This window comes from Lissotriton helveticus, chromosome 3_1 (genome assembly GCF_964261635.1).
Source record: "Lissotriton helveticus chromosome 3_1, aLisHel1.1, whole genome shotgun sequence".
Taxonomy (NCBI): Eukaryota; Metazoa; Chordata; class Amphibia; order Caudata; family Salamandridae; genus Lissotriton; species Lissotriton helveticus.
The window spans coordinates 1,689,045,556-1,689,066,907 of NC_136061.1; the positions used below are offsets into that span (position 1 = coordinate 1,689,045,556).

Below are 21,352 nucleotides of genomic sequence, written 5' to 3' on the forward strand. Positions count from 1 at the left end.
ATGTCTTTCTGAAAAAATACATGTTTAGCTAATTGAAAGCATTATTCCTGGAAATAATAAAACATCATAAAAATTAATGCAAATCTTACACTGTTTATGAAAATGTGAAAATCAGATCTGCTTGACTTCTACAATTCATGAAAAATATTGTGTTGCATTTTTGTGAAACGTTATTTCACATACATGCTATTCCTTATTCTGAAAAAAAAATTGAGCTGTCAATCTTCTAGCATAATTTATAATTTCAAAATATTTAAGCATCTGTGTAACGTTGATAGGCATTTGAGCAAGGTGTCTTCTATTCATTGGCATACTAGTTTGTGTCACGGATATATGAATCTGCATTACAGTGCTGACTTTGTTTTAGTGAACTGCGCTTGACCAAGCATGTACATTAAAAGCAACGTCACTAATAAGAAAGCTTGTTGTATTTGCACACCTGTGTCCACGTATAATTTATGTTCCTGCCTTGGACCTGACCAGGTAGCCAGGACTGGAGTCCTTGGCGCATTTCATTGTGGTCTTTCTTTTTATAGTACAGCAGAATGCTCAAATTAGATTCACTATTTCTTTGCAAAGAGTTTCTTTACCATAATGAATAGCACATGTGTTTTGTTTTTAATGAACAGACAACATTCGCTATACTGTCAAACAAGTCCATTGCTTTAGGAAGCAACCTTCAAGTCAATTTAAGTTCAGCGTTATTGGTGATTTAAAAATACTCTTTATCAATAAAAGTTACAGCATACAGTTGTTCATAGTTACTACAAGTGCATTTGTTTTCCAAACGTTTACTATATAATTCATATTTTCTTCTGAAAGATGTTTCTGTCTTTGATACAATGTATTCTTGAATAATGCAAAATGCTTGTGATCTCAATTGAATTTGTAAATATATTTTGGTGCTTGTTTGGATCACAGTCATCTACCAGCTGAGCACACTTCATTTAGTGATAGGCACAAAGACAAGAAGACCATTCATTCCTTCTTCTACCATTCGCAACATGTCAATTTACAGAATATTCTGTATATAGGTTAGACTCTTCCAAGATAATAATCCCAGCCCACCTATGATGTGGTCTGAAATCAATTGCTAACATTCACACTACAAACAAGCAATCTTCTCCGCATATTTGAGGGTGTATCATAACAGCAGCATTTGTTTTCAATTATACTGTAGTGCAGTTTATTTATCATAAAAATACCATACAAATGGTCAATTAATAGTCATCAGCAGAACAGAAAAACAACAAAAGAGGTAATGCTGATGCCAAAACAATTATAAGAGTGTTGGTACATAGAAAAGTAATCCTCATATTTTATACAATTATACAGAGTATAAAAGGTAACCGAAGATTATGCCACAGTCTCCCTTATCCCAGTTTCTATTTTCTTTGGAAGGAGTTCTTTTCTTTCGTCCACACTCGCTAAAGAGTTCCGACAATTTTGCCCATCCACAAATAGCTTTGCATACACTGGATTGGAGTAATTTGTTGGCTAATGAACAGAAAAACACAAAGAGGTGAAATGGCATAAATATTGTATTGTAAGCTTAAAACTGTTATCAATTAATTTATTTACGTCAAAAAAACATGATACACGATTTACAATAATACAGAAATCATGCAGTTGCATGTGTACATTATTGATAACAGAAAATGTTTAATTGATAAAATCAAAATTTCAATATTACTGTTTTCTAATTATTGAGACAACAGCAACAATCAAAATGATCTTTCTGAACCTGAGAATGAGGGTGATGATTTGAAAATCAGTTTAGCTCTCAGAGGACAATACTCTCACTATGTGCTGCAATGGTTTTTATCCCATACAGAGAACAAATGCAACATTTGCCTTTTTTATAATATGTTGCTTAATTGGATAACAACAGTAGGGCCACTTTTTACCGTTTTGTAAATCTCAATGGCAAGATAGCTGGTTGGGTAGCTGAATGAGTTAAGTCCTTACTGCTGAGAACTGTATGTAATCTACAGGACACAAATTAGATAGTTTACAAGATTTTCTGAATTGCACGTCAAATCCCTGGCCGACAAAGCGTGTCTTGTTGGGTAACAGTGAGGTCATTTTTTGTATTTGTATTTTATGGTGTACCTTCAGGGTTCTCTTTAGCTAGAGACCCTCTCTTCACAACCTCTTTTGACTATATTTGCGTGAGGGGTATTTTTGATGCAAAAGAGACCGTTTGTTTCCTGATGGGACCATAAATGCAAAATAATTATTCTTCCTTCTTTCTTCAGACTCCCTGTGTCCATGGGGTGGTGTGTCCCATTTTAGTTATGTTAGAGACTTGAACCAATACATTGATATGATTTCAAGCTTCCTCTAACGTTTCCGGTCTAGGAAGGATGACTAAATTCTACTTATCCTTCAACTTCTTGGCAACATAACTAAGTGGTGGGTTCTGTAGATAAGACTACTGGGGTTATTTATTGTTGGTTTGTGAGCAACCAAGTTGTGTGAGTGTTTGAGAAATCATCTCTGGCTATGCTGTAGAAGATCATCAACAGCTGTATTATGACTTTCATGCCATAACTGCAAGCCAAGATGTATGAAACCTGACAATTATTACAGCTCTAAAGAAGGTGGGACAAAACAAGCCTTGCAGGGAACTACAGCTTTACAAAAGTTCTCCCATTTCTCCAAACTCTAACTCATACCCCCAGGTATCTCTCTGGATTGAATCTGAAGCAGAAACACATAATTAGCCTCATAAAATACTGCAACCGTCTTTATTCGAGGTCACATATAGATCTAGATATTCAGTGCTAGTGCTACTGTAAAAGAATTTAGAAACACTTCACACACATTACTTTTTTTCTGAAGTGAACTCAGATTATTCAGAGTTTACAGCTGGTGGATATGATCTCAATTATAAAGTTGACTCAGGAATGTCTTCTGTTGATCTGACTGATCTCATCTCCTGGTATTTCAATGGAAGCTTCAAACATTTAGGAACTGATTGGGAACAGTCCAGCCCAAACTGCCAAGCCAGATCCTCCCTGGACCGGAAACAAGCATCCTAGGACTGGTTTCAGGGTTTCACCCCTCTTCAGCCAGGATAGCATGATTCCAGTGGCACAGTGAGCCCAGGACCCACGTCTTGGCATGCCTGGCACATTTATAGCGAGAAAGCAAAAGACACATAATTGATGGACGGAATGCAGAATAAGTCTAAACATTCAGCCCCAGTCAAGAGATCTGGGTTAAATCCATCATTCTTTTGCTCACCATGCCCCCCCAGTTTAGACCTGACCATATGCAAATCAGTCTTCACCCTTTGCCTCATGGGAACAGTCCAGCCCGAACTGCCAAGCAAGGTCCCCCCTGGACCGGAAACAAGCATCCCAGGACCCGTTTCGGGGTTTCACCCCTCTTCAGCCAGGATAGCTTGAATCTGTCCCAGATCTCTGTACTGGGGTGAATGTATGACATTGTTCTGCATTCTGTTCATAAACTGTTGTTTTTGCATTTGTCACCCCGAGTGGGACGGGTATGCCCAGACGTGGATCCCGTGCTCCCCGTGTCACTGGATTCAAGCTATCCTGGCTGAAGAGGGGTGAAACCCCAAATCCGGTCCTAGGATGCTTGTTTCTAGTCCAGGGAGAACCTGGCTTGGCAGTTCGGGCTGGACTGTTCCAATGAGGCACAGGGTCAAGTCTGATTTCAATATGGCTGGGTTCAAACTGAAATGGCTTGGTGAGCAAAGAAATGATGGATTTAGGCCCAGATCTCTGTACTGGGGTGAATGTATGACATTGTTCTGCATTCTGTCCATCAACTGTTGTTTTTGCATTTGTCAACCCGAGTGGGACGGGTATGAACAGACGTGGGTCCCGTGTTCTCCATGCCACTGGAATCAAGCTATCCTGGCTGAAGACGGGTGAAACCCTTAAACCGGTCCTAGGATGATTGTTTCCAGTCCAGGGAGGGCCTGGCTTGGCAGTTCGGGTTGGACTGTTCACATGAGGCACAGGGTCAAGACTGATTTGCATATGGCTGGGTCCAAACTGGAATGGCATGGTGAGCAAGAAAATTATGGATTTATGTCCAGTTCTCTGTACTGGGGTGAATGTATGACATTGTTCTGCATTCTGTCCATTAACTGGTGTTTTTGCATGTGTCTCCATGTAATAGGTCGGATTTTGAGTGGGTTAGTAATGCTGATTTCTCGATGAAGTGCAAAATCCAAAGGGAGTTGTAACTGGAGAATCAATGGGGTACCCACCTCAGGATGTAATATCTGCTCCACAAACTAGAGGAGTACACCACCCAACTCTAAATCAGGCCCTATGGCTTTTGCATTGAAATTAACCTTTGATGAAAGCATTGACCAAATGAGTGTTTAAATTATGTCCATGATTGCATCCTTACTTATGCAATTCATAATATTTTAATAGGATGTTTATACCGGTTAACCTGATTTTGCATTCAAGCAGTTTGTTTAACTGATCATTATTGTGAAATGCAATGGTCTGATGCTCTATTAATATATTTCATCACTGTATCTTTCACTATACTTGATTCTGCATCTATCTTAAAACATTTATTTTCTAAGACATGTCTAGAAAACGTGTTCTTCAGTTTTACACACAGAAAACCCATTCTAATTCTCCATCAAACCAGAGGCCTTCACAACAGGATTTCTGCTAAAAACTGTGACCTGATGTGTATGATATCGGATGGTTCCCTCACTGCCTAATCTGCAGTATCTATCTGCAATTAGGAATAAGTTGTTCATATTCATTGTCATATTGCGGCCATGCCAGCCCGTCTCAAATTGGTGTTAACGTTATCCTTCTGATTGTCAAAACAGTGCCTTAAGCAGTTAGATATTTCCCTTACGCAATAGCATCTCACATGATAGAAGAGTCAAGCATTTTCATCACTACTAGCAGTAACAAGAGAATCATCAATAACTGCTCAACATGACGTGAGGAGACAGACTTGTTTGCCTCTAGATAGATCTAATGTGGAATGTTGCACTTAAATCAGGGATGGGCAGAGAATGTGGGGGACAAAGATGTCAGAGGACTACAATCAACAGACCCAGCAAGAGGTGGAGTGTGAAATCTCAGATAGACATAGTGTAAATTAACAAACTGGTAACATGAGCATTAAGGAGAACAGCAGAAGACAGATGAATGAATCATGGAAGGTTTGTAGAGTAGCAGAAGTCACAGTGATTCAAAGAGAGATATGTTGTCAGCTTCTTAATGAGGTAGCTACAAAAACACACACAGAGAAGACACATACATACTGAAATATATTCACACACAGACATAATCCTCACAATGTTTTAAGAGCAAAGGACGCTTGACAGTGTTTGTGAATTGTGTTCTGCTATGTGGTAAAACAATGTTTGTGGAAGACCAGATCTGCACCAGTGCCCAGGTGTAGGTCTGTCACTGAAAATTACATCCGATAGCTAATAATACTTGTACTAGTAAAGGTAGTGGTCAGACTGTTGAGATTGTCCTCAGTTCTTCTTTGTCTTGGCAGTTAAGTAGTTCTTGTGCACCACTGTGTGTTCAAGTGTGTAGGCTTTATTGGATTAGAGGACTACCATTTTTGACTTATCATCCAAGAGACTGTATACATGTATGTAAACTTCCTATGGCATGAACCTAACCAAAAGGTTCAAAGACAAGCATGAAATCAACAAGTGATACGAGAGGTAGCTGGGTTGTTGACGTTTAATGCACTGTGATTCAGTGCTGTTTAAAGAGGAGCACTATCATCTCTTTCCAGAAGTGGAACAGTATTGGAGCTGTCTTTATGGATGTTGTTCCAGGTCCTGGGCACATTAAGAGAAAAGTCAATTTTTATTTTTTATACTTCCTAGAATGATGGTGTTTTGACTGTGAGTGTATTGAGGAGCACCTTAGACAGTAAGCTTGTCCGCAAGGTAAGCAAGGGTGCTGATTGCTCTGGCTTTGTAAACAATATAGCTGGTTCTGTAGATGGTGCAGCCAGCAGCGGTAACCGATGAAGTTCCACCAGGATTGAGGCGACATCACCATAAATGTGCACACCTTAAATGACGTGTTCTGGTGTGTAAAATGTGCTGACAGGTGCCAATATGGAGTTTGGGAAACCATGGAGCAAGTGAGAGAGTACGAGTTGTCTGTGTCTGTTCTTGTCCGCCAACAAAATCTTTGGTCCACTGCATCTACCTTTGTACTCACATTACCTTTTGCAGAGTGCAGTGGGTTGCTTAATAAGATAGCCTTGCTTTTTTTCCTGTTCATAACCGCTAAGTTTGTCTTAATTTAGTATTGACGTACATCTAATCTCTCCCCCGAAAATAACTTTCCTCTCTTGCTATGTAATGTATGCTATAGTAGGTGGTGTAGGTGCTCAAGCCCAGTAGAACAACGAAAACTGATTAAAGATTAATGATTGTTGTAAATGTCATCAATGATCTAAGAATAGTATGCTGTTCTTCCGAAATAAATATAAGCTTGAAATCAAAATCAAAGAATATGTACCTAAAAAGGAATGGCAGACTTTTAGGGAAAATATATCATTTAATGTATTTTCTACTAGGGCACCTTGTCCTGTTATGAGGACTGGCTCCGTGCTTAGTTTAACTCAGAAGGTCTCTGTGACCTTACTTACTCAGCCCAGCTTGTTTTCATTCGACCAGAACCAAAATGCTTTGTAAACACAGTCATTCCTTTCTCTCTATGCACAGACAAGCATCAGGCATGGTAAGATGCAACATCTCTTATGGTTATAAGTGAAATAATGTGCATCTCTAGTAATGCTGTCTGGTAAAGGATGCAGAGCTAATGAAGAGCACTATATGTGTCGAAGGGGGGATGTAAGGGTCGATAATGAAATGAGCATGGCAATGGATTTTCTCACCCCTTGGGTTAGTGGTCCCTTCAGATCAGAGTTTAGGTAGATTGGAGGAGCAGTATGTGGAAGCTTGAATGCAGGGGTGCCTCCCCATATATACCTAGACTGTACACAAATAAATCATTTTAGCATGGCGAACAACTTAAACTGCATTTGTTTCGCGTTTAAAAAATATATATTATTACTTTTTGATCTGTGGCAACAAAATGTATAGTAATGCTTTGTTTTTTTACCCGAACATTATACATTTTATACATTAAATAGCACGTTAGTTCAAGATACAATATCTGTCCTTAACTAAATTCCATGCACACTATATTCGGTGGATAAAACTGCAGTTGTCACCTCGCAGATCACTTAATCCCATGGACAAAGTGAAGAAACTGACGCCAGCGAGAAGCCAGTTGAAGTGCGTTTCTTTTCGTCAAGCTCTCAAAGCTCAGTGATGAAAGCACTTTACTTCGATGGAGCTGAAACATCTCCAAAGTGCAAGGATGCCTTTTGCTTCAGTCAATATAGATGAACTACGGTATGAACCATCTTAAAGTATGTAATTCACCACACAGTATCCCTGAAATTCAGAACTGTTAACATGGGAAGTTTTTAAAGCCTAACTGGTAAAGTATAGTGTAAAAACCAACATCTAGTACTATGTAGTTATTGCTACTGGTTTAAAGAAAATAAACAACCTGGTTAGTGTGCCTCCCTCTATTAGGTTTCTGTTTTTTACTGTTATGTTTTCCAGTCTCTTTCAAGGTCTGGAGCACAAAGCGCCGGGACACTCCTTTGGAGTAGCCGTTGCGCTATAAAAGTCCCATATAACATAACATAACATAACATAACATAAAATGCATGACATATAGAGATCTAAACCTGATGAAAATTTACCGTGATTTAGTAATCTTTAGAATCGCGTTTGTTGTGTTGGCAGCCCAATTTATTTATCAATATAAACGTTGCTGCTTTAAGCAACTCCTTAAAAAATGCAAAAGAACTTTACGCCATATTCTTTGAAGCTGTTTTTTTAAGTCTGATGTTAGCCATGATCTTTTGATTTTACTAAAATAATTGAAATAATATACTTTCTGGTGGTTTCAGCCACCCCTCTTCATCCAATGGTCTGTTATTAAACCATTCACACTTTTCTTCCTCCCACTAGAGTACACAGCAAGAGGCAGTGGGTGTCCTCGCTTCGGTCAATGGCTTACTTCAATGAACACATTCACACATAAAGTAGTTCTCTTTATTTCTAGGATCTACCATGCCAATGTGTGCGTTTTGAAACCAAGACTATTTGTCTTTAGCTAGTTAATTTTTTTGAATGACGAGGGCCTGACAGCTTGCTCAACATTAACGTTTTGTAAAAACCATGATTAAAAAAAATAATTATTGACAACACGAAATGTCTGGCAGCCAATGTCAGTCCCAATTGCTTTTCCAATATGTCTTAATATCGCCCCTTCATGTCTGATAGTAAGGCAAATGTACAACTTATTAATACTAGTTCTCAACATGACATCTAAAGGTTAATATTAATAAAAAATATAAGGAAAATGTGGTATATTGTATGAAAATCTATTATTTGTATTCAAGTCTATTAGAACGACTTAATCTGGATTTTAAACTATGCTGTACTCCTGTATTTCGTTACCTACCCACAGAAGCCACCACTGAGCAAGTGATTTGTTTTTCTCATGTGGTATGGATCAACACATGTACATTATTTTCCATTTAGCGCTCTTTGTAGAATACGTACAAAACTATACAAATCAAGCCAATTCTAGAATGATGTCATTTTACTGTCACATGGCCTTGAAAAAAGTATCAATTCTTGAAACACAGAAGGATTTCATTAAGTGACATTTACCTTGTCTGCATCTACTGGGAACTTTGTATGTATAAGCCCTCCATCGTTATGATCATGGTCCACTTCATACATGTTGTATGATGGGTTGCCTATTTCTACATTCATTCCTCCATTTGTAACTGGTTGCCGCCTGATTGTTTTCGTCCTGAGGAGTAAATATTTATAATGAATACATTAAATCACACCATAACTGCTAAGTTGTTTCACCAACACATTTAAACAAAAAAAAAAAAGAAATCATCTCTTTAGAGATTCATTGTGCAGTTCGCAGTAATCGTGATTAGGCCAGCAACTTGAATTACTCGTGGAATCAGATTTCAAGACCAACCATAACTTCCTGAGTAAATATCAAGGAAAAATTAGGAATTGCCCGAGGAACCTAGACCGTAATTGCTAAGTGAGATAGAGCTAATTATTTTATGGCGGGTATAATGCCGGGTTACAGTCTGAGAAAATAGTAGAAGAGGGGATTGCTGAATTATGGTTGACACTAAGTATCTTCTGTAAAATGTTTAGTACAAATCCAGCTTTGGCAGTGAATTGGGTTTATACCACAAAATGTAAAACATCCAAGAATGGACTTTGTAGTGGTTTTGCCAGGCAGAGATTGCATTAAGAAGTTTAATATTGTATTCCAAGGCTTTCCTAAGGAACAGCTAACCCTGCTACAGTGAAAATAGGTTTTAGGGCATTGTCACTTCATGGACGTTCAAAATTAAACTTTTGCATGTCCTTCTTTCTGACCCAATGAACTCTGCTTTTTGGGCATTTAAGGCCTAATTGGGTGACTTATTAATATTTAAAAAGTATGGTTAACACACTTCAAAAGGAGTTATTTTGACAGGTCCAAATTACAGTTTTTAAACTCTGCAGACAAACTACAGTGGTAGGCTTGCGGTCAAGTTTTGAACTGTCACCCTAGTGGTGGCACAATGTGTGCTGCAGTCTACCAGTACCAATTAACTTGCATTCCCCAGTAACACTTTGTGCCATATATTAGGGAGTTAAAGGTAATTTAAATATGGCAATTTATGAGTATGACCAATTTTAAAATGTTTTAGGAGTCAGAACACATGCACTGGCCTGGTTAGTAGAGTCACAGTGTACAGAGTCAAAATATAACATTATCGGTCCAAACAAAATGGCTACACTATAAATAAAGTGGCAAGAATCCCCCCAGCAGATGTTTGTGACTAGGACTGCTATGCTTCCTCATTTCACATGTGGTGCTCAAGCAGTGGATTTTCTGGTAACACCTTATCTTCTGCACCCAAATCTGTAATATGGAAAAGGCACAGTTTTAAAGGTGTTCCTCAATTGCATTAGACCACTCACCATTAGTACTAAACTAATACCCATTTGGGACTGCGCAGGCATAGAAATGTGCACCATTGTGATCCATATAACAGGATGGAAATCACATCTATCTGTGGCCCTTCCTGCAAAACCAAAGTGCCTCAGGCAGCAAAACATTAATGCAATGATCCACAGCACCACTGTAGCTAAAGTAATGGCCCAAAGGTTCATTGCACCACTCCTTTATGAAGCTTATGTTAGTTTACTTCAGAATGAGAAGAAGAATCACACCTCTTCTTTCTATCACTCTACTTACAGCAACAGATGTGCCACCAGCCGCAGCCCGTGGAGGGAGTCACGGTGGGGCAGAGAGGTGGGCGGGGGAGGGGCAGGGAGGGGGGTGCTAAAAACCGGAATATAGATAATTGGAGGTAAGTAAACAACTTAATAAATAAAACGAATTTCGTAGCGTGCCATGCATTACAAAATGCGATGCATGGCGCGCTACGAAATTAGTTTTAACTAATAAATTGTTTACTTACCTCCAACTATCCATATTCTGGTTTTTAGTATCCCCCACCCTTCCCCTCCCCGCCCGCCTCTCTGCCCCACCGTAACTCTCTCCACGGGCTGCAGCTGTGTGCCACTATGGGAGAGTGAATCGAATGCACTAATTTTATATAATTTGCCAGTGGTGAGTAGATTAAGAAGATTTTGCAATGACAGAGATGTCCTGTGTCTGGTGATATAACTAAATTCTGGAAACATCCATTACAATGCAGTCATTACATGGCAATGCCTTTACAATGTAACTTTTACAACGCAAGTGCATTTACATCACATGCCATTACAACGCATGCCATTACAATGCATGCCATTACTACGCATGCCATTACTACGCATGTCATCACTACGCTTTATAAGGTGAGTAATGGAGAATTTTAAGTTTTAGGGTGGGTATTGGTTTAGCAGTAGTTAGGAATAATAATTTTTACCCCTACACTATCCAACACTTTCCCTACTGTTGCACTCACTAGATTGGGAATAGTAATTTTTACCCCTACACTATCCAACACTTTCCCTACTGTTGCACTCACTGGAGTGTGGAAAGTAATTTGTTCCCCTACTCTATCCAACACTTAGCCTACCATTGCACTAAAAGTATTATGTGTTGTAATGGTATGTGATGTGATATAATGCGTTGTAATGGAATGTGTTGTAACAGTAGTTTAAAAAAAATGTATTGTAATGGTATGCATTTTAAAATCATGCAATGTAATGGTAGTTGCGATGTAAAGACTGTGTTGTAAAAAAATGTGTTGTAATGGTTTGCGTTGTAACGTCATACATTCCTAAATTCTCCTTCACTTGTGATGTGAGTACTGTGTATTGAACTGAACTGGTTTCAAAGCAAATTTCAAATGGAACGTGTATTCTAATTATTTGAAATACAATCATTTGATAGAAAAGAAGCAATATTTCCACATTATTGCCAGTTGGTATGGTCAGACTGGAGACAAATTGCAGTAGGGACGTTTGGACTCTTGATTCCCACAGATTGTCTTTCTTCCGACCACTTTTGATCAAGCAAATAATATCAGGTGTTTTATGGCAAAATGTGTATGGCGAACATCTAAGAGCACAGTAATTCCATAATGTTGTAATCCTGATTTAGGAGAATAGACTGTTTTCTTCCTGAACTGGACTAAGACAGGACTGAGTAATGCTAGCAGTCTTACCGCCTTCTTCTTTTGCAAAGTAGAAGTCCAATCACTAAAGTTGTAACCAAAGTCACCAAGAGGACCAGTGGAACGATGATCGCTATACTTCCTGTATACACAAAAAAAAAATATCAACATGTTTTCATGCATGTTTACCAAACCAAAAAAAACATTTATCCTACTCTCACTCTCGTCGAAAGTGACAAATGAAAGAAGAGCAAAGCAACTAGTCTAAAACTATTTAAGAATATGACAAGATTAGGGTCATAGTAAAATGTCCTTTTATTTCAAACTAAATAGTTATGGGACATCAAACACAATATATTCTGGTACAGATATGTAATACTTTTGCAGTCTATAATATAGTTCAAATAGAGAATCCTTTAGGTGCAACTAACATCATTTGTAAGTATGTGTATAATGCTGCTTTTTATTTGAATGTATACTTTGAAGTAAAAAGCAGCTTGAACAGATGGCTAGCGATAGAAGTGTTACATAGAATGCCCTTGTTTATTTGGAACTGTGCAAACTGTTGGTATTTTACTAGTCTGCTGAACATATCAATTTTTCAATAGTGAATTGGTGCACATATTGGTGTCAATTGATTGGAAATTGTGATTTAGAGGAACAACCAGCTGCAAAGAATGTCAAAAGTAAGAAAAGTTCACGCTCTTTCTTTAACCCCTTCGTTGCTGCTGTCGGCCAACGGCCGTCACATGCACTACCTTGGTAGTGCTGCGCACGTCCGTTGGCCGACGTGGCCCCGCCCGCTCAATAGAACGCCCGCAGCGGAGTAGATCTTGCGCCACGTTAAACGGGTTAAGACCAATTTTTCCTGACTTCACTCTACTTTCCAGTGAAATTTAATTTTCATATGCCCTCAATTTCAAGTGAAATGCAAAGATATCAGACAAACATTGAAGGGATTTACGAAATATTCCAATATATGTGTGGCTTCTTTGATTATCTGCTTGCAGAGGGTGAGTCTTTGCATTAATCATACATGGGTTTTCAGGTAAGTAGCAAATATGAGAGTTAGAAAAACTGACAATTACAACAAAAATTTCATTTGATACATTGGTGAGAAGAAGGCAGGGTGTAACCATCCTCATTAACTCATTTATGAGGGTGAAATACACACAAATGATGCAGATCCACTCCTTTTAGAAGTGAAAGTCATGGCACATATGCATTGTGGGGCTGCATGTCTGTATTCTTATTTAATAGTTTGATTTGCAAACAATACATAGACATATATTAAAATTGAAAAAAAACAACGCCCTTCTTAAAACCACAATTCAACAAAAATGAATATAATTGCAGCAATAAACATATTCATCTATGATCCACTAATCATACATACAAAATATTGCAAAAAAAACAAAATCAGCAATTTACTTAGTTATTTGTGAAAAATGCAATTGCTAAAGTGCAAAACACCTTAATCTTTATTCACAGAATTATCTTGAAGATCGCAGATCAGAATTGACCTATACTATGAAAATTGTTGAGGTGCAAAATACAATTATAGCACAACCTAACTGCTAATATAGAAGGTAAGCACAATTAAAGACCTAGCGTGGCTTTTAGGCTTTTAAGTGCAATGTTCTAAAGACCACAAACAGAAAATTATCCATAGTATAGCAGTTTCATTATTATTTATGCAAAATACAATTGTTAAGGTGCAAAATATGCTTATTTTAAGCACACGATATTCTAAAAGGCCACAGACCAGAATTTACTTATAGCATGGCATTATCCTTATTGTTTGTTTAATTAGATCACAACCTAACTTCTAATACAAAGGGTAAGTACAGTAAGAAACACAGAACAAATGGTAAGGGCAATATTTTCAATGGACCACAAACAGGAAATTATCCATAGCAGTTTCACTATTATTTGTGAAAAATACAATTATTACTGTGCAGAATGGAATTATAGTAGCAAAAAGCAGACCACCACTTCTCAATTTAAGGACACAAGATCCAACTAAAACAGCAGGGAGTGATATTGTGGGGGTCCACCCACCTCAAAATTCATATCTTTTGATATCCTATGGTGGTCTATAATACTAATAAGTAAACTCAATTTAACAGAGCTCGCAACTCCTGGATATTTGGCTTGCATCTAGCTTTTCCATAAGAACATATATGTTGCTATGAGCTACTCAACTCAACAAGCCCTTTGGCTACTACAGACAAAAAGTTCCCTACGGCGAAACACAATCTCATATTATTGCATTAAATCGTTAATGCAATGGACCTTTACATTTCTAAAAACAGTGAGTTACAGACTCCTTCTTACCATGGATGTCAATTCACCAAAATGCCAGAGGTAGCAGATGCAATATCATTTGCCATTTGGTGTTTAATTTTATTCACTCACAGATCCGTACACATACACAGACACAGACACACATTCACACACTGTCTCATACATAAACACAATATCACCTTCAAGCATGCACACATATTCATTTAAAATTATTTTTAGCTTACCTCACCTGACAGTAAGAGTCATCGTCCAGCTAACTGTACATCATTTTTATAATAATAATAGTGAATAATACAATAATATTTACTATTAGTATTATAACAAATGGCAGAAAATAAGGAAAGTGGAGCCCAACCAATATTCATAAGTACGATCTGCTCCTGTGTTCCTAAAACTGGTTTTGCCACCTCTGAGGCCAGGAGTTCCAAAGGTAGTGCCAGAGGTCTCAAGGGGCAAGCCAGGGGTCATAGATACGGCTCCTGTCAACCCCTAAATGACACTCAATGCTTCTTACTATATTGAAACATCTGAAAAATAAAATGATATGCACAAAATCATGGGAGCATTTAGACAGAGGGGGTAGATGCCACTTTCCCGCTCAAAACCCTTTAATCACCTTCCACTTTATAAAGGCTGGGACCCGCCCAAACTGAACCTTCAAGACCCATTTCCTGATGTAGCCACTTTTTACATCACACAAATAAGGCTGAATATGAGCACCATAATCTGACTCCATTATATGTTGCAGGCTGGCTCTCCTGCCCACATCATCTTAGTCACCCTTCCTGGAGCACTCTTTTATCAAACATTTAATATCTATTCTGACAAGGTTTTGGCTTTATCTTTTCCACTATCTCCTGGCTCAACTGCACAGCTCCCACAGAGGTCAGTGTCTCATGCCCTGTGGCTCCGATGGAGAGTCTCCTCAGGACATGATGCACTTTTTAATAATCTGCAGTTTTTTTGATCTTCCCAGAAAATTATTTATCATCTCTATCCTTAAAAAGGCTGGTTTCAAGATGGTTAACCCAGCTTTTATTTTTTTACAACTTCTTTCTACAGATATAGTTTTGTACACTCTTAACTTTTTTAAGGGCAGCCCTAAGACTCAGGTAAAGTTGTGATTAATTTCTACACTGTAATTTATGTATTTTAGATATAAACCCAGTGTAATTTGATGTATTAAGGAACACATTTTTAATTATGTTTGTTTGACTTTTGTGGTTTTACTCATAAAACCGAATAAAGTTTGTTGATGATGATGAATATCTCTTTCTGCTGTGATACACACACGTTTTGCTGGTCATACCCTAGTGAGATAGCCAAAGAGGTTTTAATATCTTGTAAATAATATTTTATTGTATGCCTCATAGAGCTCTCATCCGACTTTAGGAGACAGTTCCAGTAACTGAGAATCTTCCGCTTGTATTTAAAAATCATATATGTCAGGCCTAGCTCCAACCTTGGGTCACTGTTCACTGAGCCTCTAGGCAAGCAGAGTACCCTTTACGGAAACTCATTTGGACCTTTGGTATAATTCTTTCACTTCTTACCCAGTCTTCTAATAAGCCCAGCAGATGTTTTGCAACAAAGTAAACAAACAATAACTCAAGATTAGGTTTTGTTCACTTTTCTTTGTACAATGGGACCCTAATCCTTCCATTCCAGGTTTCTGGTGGGTCATGTCCATTTCTTATCGCCCGAACACTGGGGCCAGGAGTTGAGCCCACAAACTAGGATTACGTTTGATTATATCTGATGAAAGGCCATCAAGACCTTGAGCCTGAGAAATTTTCAAACCTTTTATTACAGCCTTGATATTACCTACTGAGGGGAACAGTGCACACTACCGTCCCATTCTGCAGTGGCCCAGCATGCATGCTCCCCATTGCTCCTCTATTTTCCTATTTTAGTTTGTACAACTCCGATATATACCTGACCCATCTCGAGAGGCACCCACAAGCTCCCTTGGTTTTAAATCAGAGGGATGTAGAATGAATAAAACCAAAACAAACATCAAGTAAAGAACAGGATTGCAACATCTGTTCTTGGAACGTCAACGGGTTAAGCACAAAGTTGGAGGAAGACGATTTCATAGAGTTCATCACACAACACAACATACTTCTGCTTCAGGAAACCTGGCAGACAACAAACTCGCCACTTGTGGGATACAAGGAACATTTCATCCCAGAACAAAGGGAGGCACGGCACGGTAGGGCAAAAGGAGGGCTATCAATCTTTATATCCACCGACTTCCCTTGGAGAGATGTCTGTATTGATTTAGATTCGACATGGATGCAATGCATTAAAGACAAAATCTCTCCTACTATGGGTCTATTAATTCTGAATGTATACATGCACCCAGCGGGAAAACACAAAGGGAAAAGAATTAAGCAACTAATAGCTGCAATTAAATCGCTGAAAACCACCTACCCAAGTGATAATATGATAACAACAGGTGACTTCAATATGAACCTAATCCAAGGACAGGAGGGAAATTTAGTGACCTTTATACAGCCATGACAGGGCAATTGAAGTAGACAAGATGCAATAGGGAAGAAATGTGAAGCAAAATTGGAAGCCCTCTTTCTGCACACACTAAATGGAAGGGGCCCCTTGGAAAGACCAGCAGCCCTAACGAGGGTCACCAGGAATACAGGCTCAACAATAGATTTTACATTAGCAGACCTTGATCTATTTCCTTACATCAAAGATTTCCATATCCTGGAATGGGTTGAAAGCGACCACTATCCCGAGATCTTCGCATTATCTATCAATCCAAAAGAGTCATAGCAGGCGCATCCTCTAACATTGAACACTCAACTCTTTAACTTACAACGATTAAACTGGAATAAAGACTACATCTCCAATCTAATGGAGACATGTCGCTCATCGCTCTCACCTTTAGTAGAAGCTCAAGATACAGTAAAGGCCTGGGAGTCCTTCGTAGTTAACATCAACAAAAAATACCAAAACAAGTGCAGAGGACACAAAATAATAAGAAACGGAGGAGGGAAGTGGTACACGCCAAAAATGCGTTCAATAAAAACGCGGCTGAATACATACCTAAGGTCATTTCAAAAAAGGACCCCCAATTATCACAACAAACTCTCACATCAATTGAAAATGTATAAAAGGAGCTAAAAGGGGAAACCAACTTGGCCAAGCAAAAGTATAAGGAAAATCTTGAGACCACCATACTCCATGCCACCAAGCTGCAAAATTCCAAAGCCATTCTGGAGAAACAGAGCAGATAACTCCAAAGCAGGTTCTGAGGACTATAAATCACCTGAGAGAGGACGGGGCTCCCGGACCAAATGGCCTACCCAATGCTCTATTTAGGCAAGATCCTACACTTTGGTCTAGCCTCTTATCCCCCTTGTTCTGTAACAGATTAAGGGGCGGGAATATTCCTGACTCCTGGAGGGGCAGCATCCTTCAACCGATTCATAAATCGGGAACACGTTCAGACCCTAACAACTACAGGTTAATAGCCCTAATAGACGTTGAGGCCAAGATCTACGCATCCAACTTATTGGCAGATCTAGAGACTAGGGTCAGAAGCAAAACTTGATCACAATGACACAAACAGGATTCTGGGCCGGCATGGGCATCCTAACAAACTTATCAGCACTAACCCCCCTAGCTAAGAAAGCAATTGACAACTTTAACATCCTATATACATGCTTTCTAGACCTCAAAGCTGCTTTTGATAAAGTGCCAAGAGCTAAACTATGGGTTAAAATGAAAGTTTGGTGCGCCCCTCCCAACTTATTGGGAGTAATCATCAACTTATATTCGCATACCTGGGTCCAAATAAAAAAAGGAGATGCTCTTCGCCTAACAAAGAAATACCCAACAATAAACGGGCTAAAGCAAGGATGTTTGCTGGCGCCCAGCCTATTTAACATCTTTACCGCCGACCTAGAGAGTGACCTATGCACAATCCAGGGTGACCTACCGAAATTGGGACAAACACCCATAGCGAGTCTGCAATACACAGATGATATTGTGCTTCTCTCTCAAACTCCACTTGGTTTACATCAGCTGATCTCACTACTTGCGCTGCATATCTCAAATGCACAATTAACAATAAACCTCAAAAACTCTAATGTCCTATGCTTCTCCAGCACTCGTAAAAAACAACCATAATTTGTTTGAAGGATAAATTCTTGTACTCTAACCTAGGTGGATGAATACAAATATTTGGGCATCCTACTAGATCCCCAAATAAACTACAAACATCATTTAGACCTTGGGAATGCAAAATCAAAACAACTTCAATTTGCTTTCAAAACCATAAAAAAAAGTAAGCGAAAGTACAACCGGTCACCTGCTAAAGGTGTAGCAGCAAAATATCTGCCTTCAATCAGCTATGGCTCAGAAATGATGGCCACGAAGGACTCTAAAACGCTAAACCTTGCCCAATCAAGATTGTTTAAAAAAACTCTTCTCAATTCCGCAACATATTTCCCAAGCACAAATACGCCTGGAATACGGATTAACAAACCAGATACCGGCCAGACAAGGGGTCCTGGCCACATATTACTGGCACATGAAGGGCACAGAAGATAACACGCTTGCCCACCTCTGTTGGGAAGAGTTTGAAAAACAGGCTAGACAGACCAATTCCACATGCAAGTCTCTTAGGCAAGCGCTTCTATTGCTAAATCTGGAAGAAGCTTGGCATTCACCAATGAGATATCTTGCTTTTAAACAAACCACCAACAAAGCTGTCAAACAAGCATCGTTGCAAATAGACAAAGCATTAGTGGCTGGCAAAAGTCATGCCTGGATCGTGGTGCCAACATATAAACAACTGAACGAACAATTCTATCTACAAGAATGTTTCAGGGATCACTATAGGAGGAAACTAAGCGTATTGAGGTTGGGTTGGTTTCCAGGCAAAGACCTTACCCCAAAATTGTTACGGACCTGGCCAACTCTGGATTGACGCCTCTGTGATAAGGGAGTAAAGTAGTTATTGCATCTATTATGCACGTGCTCGGCCTTACAAAATCTAAGGAAGATCCTCCTGAGGCCATTCCTAGGAGAAACACAAGTCAGGACCTTCCTGCAAAACGATAACATTCCTGACATTTGCTGCTCAAGAGCTCGAAAAAAAGGCAGCAGCAAAAGAGGAACTGGGGCATATGGAAACCTTGCAGCCGGACCCAGATCCTCTTTTGTTCTCTTTACAGCCACCCTCCTCCCCCTCCTCTTCTCTTTTATTTTAAGACACTGCAAGAATTGTATTTGAGACTAGAGGGGCAGTTACATCTAATCAAATATAAGCCCTTATGTGTGCCGCATCCCCCTGTTATAACTGTCATTTGCTGGACCCACTCTCATAATGAGAGGGCCATCAGCTTATAAAAGTGCTACCCCTGTTTCTTTTTATCTTTGTAAATTTAAAAATGCTCTCCCTGTTTTTACTTATCATGTATATCTGTGCAAAGTCGCCCAGGACATGGGGGCATGTTTATGCTGTTTTAAGCTGATTCAATATGTTGATGTTTATCACATGGCGGTAAGTTCCACCCTTTTACGATTTTAACAAATCAAAAAAAAGTATTTATGATTATGACCTGGCCCATGCTTATCTAGGAACTGACACTGCTACGATTTGTTTATCCAGCCCAAGAGCAATATTGACTATGTTCCAGAAAGCCTTTATGCTACCTGAATGGAGTAAGGCAACTGCCTTCATCCATACACTCTTTATTTATTTCACTCTCTTTTTTTTGTCTTACTTCTTTCCTATAAGTTTTCCTTTGAACTTTAATTAGACACTCCCTATTGAACCCACCTGTTTTATAAGCCAACACCATGTCCTAATGGAGGCAAAAAAAATCACAAAATCCTGTACTATGTGCTGATTTGAAAAGCTCCATCATACTGTTTACAGTTTGAGATTTAAATTTTGATGACAACACTAGCCTACGTTCATCCCTATGATTAATTGACTATTCTGCCAGATATCTCTTAGATAGGCACCATTATACAACAAGACCACAAGTGGTTCATGGTTGCTACCTACAAGATCATCTATTACTAGATCCTTAACTAAGCCAAAGTTATCAGAACAGACACCCGCACGTTATCAAAAGTGTGATAGGACAGCTGGCTGCCTATGCATCTGCCGTTAATAATAGTCATATTCAGGAAAACATTGTAGCTAATTGCATATCCATCCCATCCCCCTGCTTACATTGCAAAAACTGACATGGGATCCCTAAAGCACTTTCTTTCCCCCAGTTAAAACTCATCAGTCGATGGGTTAGGTGGAATATTTGCAATAAAATCACCCAACAATAAGATTGGTATGTTAGGGAAGGACAGGGTAACATTATCCATTAGAGCTGCCAACTCTCTTAACTGCCTTTTTTGTTTTAGGGAAAATATGTATTGATTAGTAATAGACCAGGACCATGATTATGAGCCTGTGACCATGAGTTCGAACACAGGCTCCTGCAGAGGACACATTAGTCGATTGAGCCACCAGACCCGGACCAGACGGGCCGCTTCTTCAGAAACAGGCTCTACCTTACAGCTGCAGCCACTAATTCTGCAGTACCCCTTATCAACAGAAAGACTCAATGGCCAGCTTGATAACTGTCCTCTGTCACCTTCCAGCCAAACTCCAAATCTCCTAGAATCTTACAAGGTGCTAAACGTGACCAAGTATTGAGGCCTCACAATTGCCCCATCTCTCCAAGGGCTATCCAAAGGGGAGAGAGAGTCTGGAGGGTATGCACCACCTAACCTTCCCTAGTAGATATCCACTGCTTAATACTACAGGGAATAGGCACAAACACACTTGGGGACTCACTCCAAGTTTTACAAACAAATTGCAGACAGATGCAGTACATAGTTTGCAAACAGTTTGCGAGGAGTAGTCAACACCGGGGATAGTCGGGGTTTGAGAACACTGGCTTAGTCAACTCCGGAGATAAACCAAAAGCTGATGAGGACCTCCAAGAGCCTGCAAGAGCAAAGAAAGCAAACAGTGTTGGCAAAATAAGACCCCCCACGTGAACTGCAAGCTGCACCGACCTAACGGCGGCCAGTTCCGCTCACCGTGAGTACCGCCTTGTGCTTGTGACTAAGCGCTTATCGTCTAGCAGCCTTAGTGCCTCTGTGCCGCAGTGCTTCGTGCTTCAGTACACTCAACCTTCTACACCTTCACTCCCTTGCTCCATTTTGCTAATTTTTTCTTCTTTACTCCTTGGACTTAATTGGCCTTAACTAACCTGAAATCAGCTTTGAAGCCTTTCTCTCTGAGGCCCGCACAACAAGGAGCAACAGGGTG

At 39.3% G+C, this 21,352-nt stretch overlaps 1 protein-coding gene across 1 annotated transcript in view; it reads right to left on the bottom strand.

Moving 5' to 3' along the window:
• Positions 1-575: 575 nt before the first annotated feature.
• Positions 576-21,352, bottom strand: part of LRP1B (LDL receptor related protein 1B) — a 3,812,342-nt gene continuing 3,791,565 nt past the window's right edge. The window contains exons 89-92 of the mRNA XM_078683424.1: positions 11,785-11,875; positions 8,750-8,894; positions 6,889-6,987; positions 576-1,497 (exon numbers count right to left, since the gene is read on the bottom strand). Of these exons, the coding sequence (XP_078539550.1) occupies positions 1,357-1,497; positions 6,889-6,987; positions 8,750-8,894; positions 11,785-11,875 (476 nt within the window). The 3' untranslated portion in view covers positions 576-1,356. The remainder of the gene's footprint in view (positions 1,498-6,888; positions 6,988-8,749; positions 8,895-11,784; positions 11,876-21,352) is intronic.